Raw genomic sequence first — 5,299 nt, 5'->3', positions numbered from 1 at the left:
CTGCTACACCGAAAAAGACCGCAACTCAAAGAAAAAGACACCGCAGCGGACGTAGCGCGAGAATTTTGGATTTGGAGGAGGAGAGCATGTCCGATGCACCGTTCTGTCGGAGCTGTCAAACATAACAAATCGACAGTCCAAGAAGCGTAAGGCGCAGACTGCGCCTGAGGAGGATACATCATCTTCAAAACAAACCACAAAGCGGGCCACGGGCAAGGCGCGCCGCATGGCACTGATTCCCGAAGAGATCGAGAGAATCAACGAACCCGTTTTAGACTCGGTTGAGAGTATTCATGTCGAGGAAAATACCAGGACCGAACCCATCGCCGAGGAGCCTACCACAGAACCTGCAGCCTCACTCGTCTTTGAACCACAGACATCGGAAGACCCGTTGACTAGCGACGCTATCGTGGACAACACCGCAACACAAGACATTACTGCCGGAGCACCCACTAAGGAAGTCTCCACAGGGTCCTGGATTAGTGAACGCCGCTCATCAACACCCGTAGCAGACAATGGATGGGACGCTCAGCATTCCGTTCAGCAGGAAGAGCTGGAGAGCAAGCTAGAAACTGAGAGCCTTGATCAGAACGATGCGACGGTTGGTGTTGCCTCCAGTCAAGAACCCGTACCGCAAGACCAGTCTATGATGCAAGGCGAATCGGGCATTCAGAACGAGCTTGAAGACGAGCAGCATGCGCAGCTCGAAGCTTCGAAATCACAACATGAGCAACGGGAAGAAGAGAAAGAAGCTGCCCCGGAGCCCGACATGTGGCTTGCCATGTCCGATGCCGCTGGTGGGCCCCTCTCAAATTTTAGCGATGATGCGCATTCTGACGACGGTCCCGATGACCACTCCGACATCAACGATGCCGCTCCTGCAGAGACTGTCGCTGATCAATTCTCCGACGACGAGGAAGCTGCAGCGCGACCTGCACTTGACGACACGGTCGCGCAGGGAGAAGACTTCAGCATGATATTCGCTGCTTCCATCCCCTCCTTACGAGGCAGTCTAGGTGTGCGGCCCAACGAGACGATGGAATTCGGCGAAGAAACAAGCTTCATAATCAGCCAGACGCTTGAGTCTTTCAGAAAGTCGAGGGCTGGAGAAGAGACTGCTGCTCAAAATGAAGGAAGCCCTGATCTTAGTTATGATCACAGCCGGGTCTTTCAAGAACAGGGCAACGGCCGCGATGATGATCGTGACGAAGTCCGTCGCGATGACGTTCAGGATGTCGAATCTCACCAGGCTGATCAGGACGAGGCTCAAGGTGATATCACCGAGATCGACAATCTCCCAGCTCTTCCGTTGTTCAGTCAGCAAGCCCCGACTACCTCCCAGGCACAGCTGGACCTCAATTCCGAATGGTCTGAGGCTCCTGACGAGGTTCTCGGGGCTGCCGTGCTGCGTGAGCACCAACAAGGCGGCGACGAGCGGTCTCCTGTCAAACGCTACAGGCCTGCGGCTCGCATCTCGTCGCCAGAGATGTCTGCTTTATACGAAGACCCATACCTCGATATTGCCGAGCAACAGGCGGTAGCGCAAGCACCTAGCTCTCTTGCTCGCAGGTTGTTTTCATCTTCTAGAAAGCTCCAGCCTCAAGCGGCTGCATCGTCTCCAGCCGAGACAACCCAGCGACCGCTGGCCCGTCAATCTCTTGCCCGCCAGGTGCTTTCTTCTGCGCAGAAGTCGATGGACGTTGACTCGTCGCCAGTAAGATCAGTAGCCCATGAGGATGAGTTTCCCGAGGTTCCAGACAATGTGCTTGCAGCCTTTACTCCGGCTAGGTCTCAGTATTTGTATCCCAAGAAACCCTCTGCTTCCGGATCCCCCGCCAAGTCGTCCGCCGCCAAGTCAACCTCGCTTGGAAACACATTGGAGATGACTGGCGCCGAGTCTGCTGCTTCTCCCTCTGGCTCAGTACGCGGCCGTTCAGCTTTGTCGCCTCCCAAGCGCCGCCTTTCCCCTTCATTAGCTCGATCCAGCCCCCGACGCAAGCCGGTATCCCTGAGCAGACAGTTGTTTAACTCAAAGGTGCAGGAGGCGCGGCATGCGGATATTGGTCAAAATGTTGATGCCATCCCTATTGAGCTCACGGGCAAGGCGACGCCCGACGCTGATACGGACCATGACGAGTCTGCTGCCTACAACGACTCCTGGTCCGAAATACCAGAAGACGTGCTGGACGCTGCGGTGCCTGATTGGTATCTGGCTCAACGGAAGGCTGAGGAGCGCGCCAAGAACACCCATGATCGCGAGAAGGACACTCTCGAGCATGGAGCTCACGATGTTTCACTCATGGATGAGGAAGACGACGATGAAGACGTTCAAAAGGTGGTCTCATTGGAAGACCGCGTCACGGAGGACGACAATCCGAGCGGGAACGACATGCATGAGGAGCTCTCCGAGGAAGAAGCATATGAGGAAGATGTCCAGGACGAAGATGAGAGAAAAGATGCCCCTGACGACGCTCATACGGACCATGTTGGCGACGACAGTGCCCACGATGATCTGGCAACCGAAGGCAACACAACCCAGAAGGACATCGCTGCTGCTTCGTCTCCCAGGAGCCGTGCTGCTTCTGTTGCTAGCACGCAAGGACGTCTGCCGACCCCCGAGCTTACATCTTCGCCCCTGGACAGCACCGTGATCTCTCATCACGACCGCAACGGAACGGCCCCAGAGCCTGCTGCCGGGGACACTTTACCCGAGCTCCCTGCAGCAATTTCGAACGCGAGACCGACGCTCGACGTTCTTGTGACGGAACCCGAAGCCCAGCAAAAGTCGACACCCACGGCGCCAGAGCTCTCGTCTCAACGTACTTCTCAAGATGCCAACATGCTAGCTCCCCGCTCTGCTTCTGCTGAGCTGGGACATCGCCCGTCTCTGTCACCCATCGTCAGGGCTGGGCTTGCTCTGCAGAGCGTCACTTCCGAGGCTTCGTCGCCTATCTCCCGGCAGAACTCATTGGGCAGTCCTTTCAGGCCCGCAACGAACGCTACGCCTAGTCACACGGCTGGCCGCTCCATTGAGCGTCCAACCTCCAACCATGTCGTTCCGAGTTCCTCGAAGCTTATCGCCACTGAGACTCCGAAGCAGCGGCCCATGACGTCGGCAGATCAGTCTGCGAGCCAGCCCGGCGCCCAGTTCACTGGTGCCAGAAAGGGATGGTTCCCGCCGCTGTCCAATATTCTTCAAGCTGGCGCCAAATTCTTTTCGCCTACAGCGGTAACCTCCGCGCGCGAGCAGGCGAGCCTTGAGTCCCCAGCGGCGAAGCCGGTAGCGCGTGATCCCTCCCAATCACTCAATAGAATGAACGATTCTTTTGCGTCGGGGCGAGAGCAAGAGGTCATCGCTTCTTCTGGTGACTCCGACTCACTCCATGTTGCTCCCCCCCATGAGGAGGAATCGAGCTGGATGGTCGACGAGCAGTCTCCTGCAGCGGCCCCTCGAGAAGAGACTGTCTTCCAGCACCAGGTTACAAGCCCGAGCCTGAGTGTTGCGTTTGGCTCCGTTGCTGGATACAGTTCGCATGCCCGTGAACCAAGCATCATAGCGCCGACCCAGGATTCACCTCCTCATGAAACTGCCGTAGGCGAGGACGAAGACGAGGAGGACATTTGGGAGGTCGAGGCACAGCGAGATACTCCTCAGGGCTCCCGCCAACAATCCTTCGGTAAGCGGTCAAGTGTACGAGGTACTGGCTCCCTGCGTCAGAAACCATTTGGTACGAGTCCCCGCAAGAGGCACCATCCCTATGCCAAAGCCCGGCCTGTTGTGCCCAGTCCGTGGACGAAGGCCGGCAAAGAGAATGAGCTCCTGGGAGACGAAGTGACAGGCTTGACACCGGCCAAGACACAGGCCGCCGAAGCAGCACGAAGTGTTCAAAAGAGCGCACAATCCAGCCGTCAAAACAAAATGTTAAGCTTCTTCTCTTCTCCAGCTCTCCTACCAGGTATGGAAAACGCACAGGCCGCTCTCGAGCGCAAGAGGCGTGATCTTGCTGCCCAGGAAGAAGCTGCCAACCGGCCAGCCGAGAGCCCTATTCACGTACTTCAGACGAGCAACACCATGTTTCCGACTGTCCCGTTCAAGAGCGCAAATCCTTTCGCCAATGCCAGAGCACCAGCGCCTAGCTCGCTGAGGAAGTCTGTTCTGGCGCCCAGCACTCCAGACCGATCGCAGGTCCAGTCCCGCGGCAAGTCAACGCAGAAGAGCCTTGGCGTGTCCAAGCTGTCGTTCGCGCCGACACAATCCGCGACACCTGTTCGGATGCACCTTTCCCACGCCGACATAGAGAAGTGGCAGGAAGATTCTGCTCTGGAAGAGTCATCTTCTTCTCCAGATCATCGACTGAGGTTTCTTCGCACTCTGCCGCCGAAGAACGCTTCGCCCAGCAAGTCTGCGATGCGATCGCCTCTAAAGGCCCGCACTCCCGGCCCTGTGGTAGAATGGGACAGCGGCGTCGAGTCGCCGATGACTCAGGCGCAGAAACGTTTTGAGAGGGAGCTTGAGCAGGCTGCTGTAGATGACTTTGCTCGTCGCCAATGGGAGGCTCAGCACAGTGGCACAAGGAAGAGTGTGAGCAGACAGCGCACAGCCAGCGAGGTTGCTACCCACGACGACGAAGTCAGCAACGAGGATGTAAATGAAGAAGACACTCATCACGAGCTTGTCGGTGACGATGACAATAATGTTGAAATGATCGACGCCCCAAGCGTCGAGACTGAGGAGGAACTCTCATCGAGCCCTCCTCGCACGCAGCTGGCATCCCACCAGCCCAGAGAATCCTCACAGCAGCGGGGACTCTCGATCGAGCTCGAGCTCCAGCTCCAACGCGAGCGCATGGAGCAATACGCGGTGGAGCGACAGGAGGCACTGCGACGTCAGAAGGAGGAGATTGAGCTTGCAAATCAGCAGAGGCTCGAAGAAGAGAAGAGAGCCAAAGAGCTGAAAGAGATTGAGCGAGAGCGCTACCGCAAACAGGCCGTGGCAGAGTGGGATCAACCCCTTTCCAGGACCGTCTGGGGCGACACCCACTACCGCTACATGCACCGCCTCATCAAAATGCGGCGCAAGGGTCCGTTCAACTATGTCTTTCCGGAGGACTTTGAGCGTCGCACGGGATGGCTCATGGGCCAGACCGTTCTCGCACACGACGAGACGCAGCAGACGCTTGTGCTGAACGCTTGGCACCTCAACGTCATTGACGTGTTCATGAGCGAGGTCAAGGGGGTCTGGGATGAACTCGAGCTGGCCATCAGGCTCTTTCTTCCATTGTCGTCATGGAGCGACTGC

At 57.2% G+C, this 5,299-nt stretch overlaps 1 protein-coding gene across 1 annotated transcript in view; it reads left to right on the top strand.

Moving 5' to 3' along the window:
* VDBG_05388 (predicted protein) overlaps positions 1 to 5,299 on the top strand; it is a gene marked incomplete at both ends in the record, with an annotated part of 6,402 nt that overhangs the window by 537 nt on the left and 566 nt on the right. The window contains one exon of the mRNA XM_003004229.1: positions 137 to 5,283. Coding sequence (XP_003004275.1) covers positions 137 to 5,283 — 5,147 coding nt within the window. The remainder of the gene's footprint in view (positions 1 to 136; positions 5,284 to 5,299) is intronic.

This window comes from Verticillium alfalfae, genomic scaffold (assembly GCF_000150825.1).
Source record: "Verticillium alfalfae VaMs.102 supercont1.6 genomic scaffold, whole genome shotgun sequence".
NCBI lineage: Eukaryota > Fungi > Ascomycota > Sordariomycetes > Glomerellales > Plectosphaerellaceae > Verticillium > Verticillium alfalfae.
The sequence above is the reverse complement of the archived record's forward strand: the minus strand, read 5'-3'. Positions and strand labels throughout refer to the sequence as shown.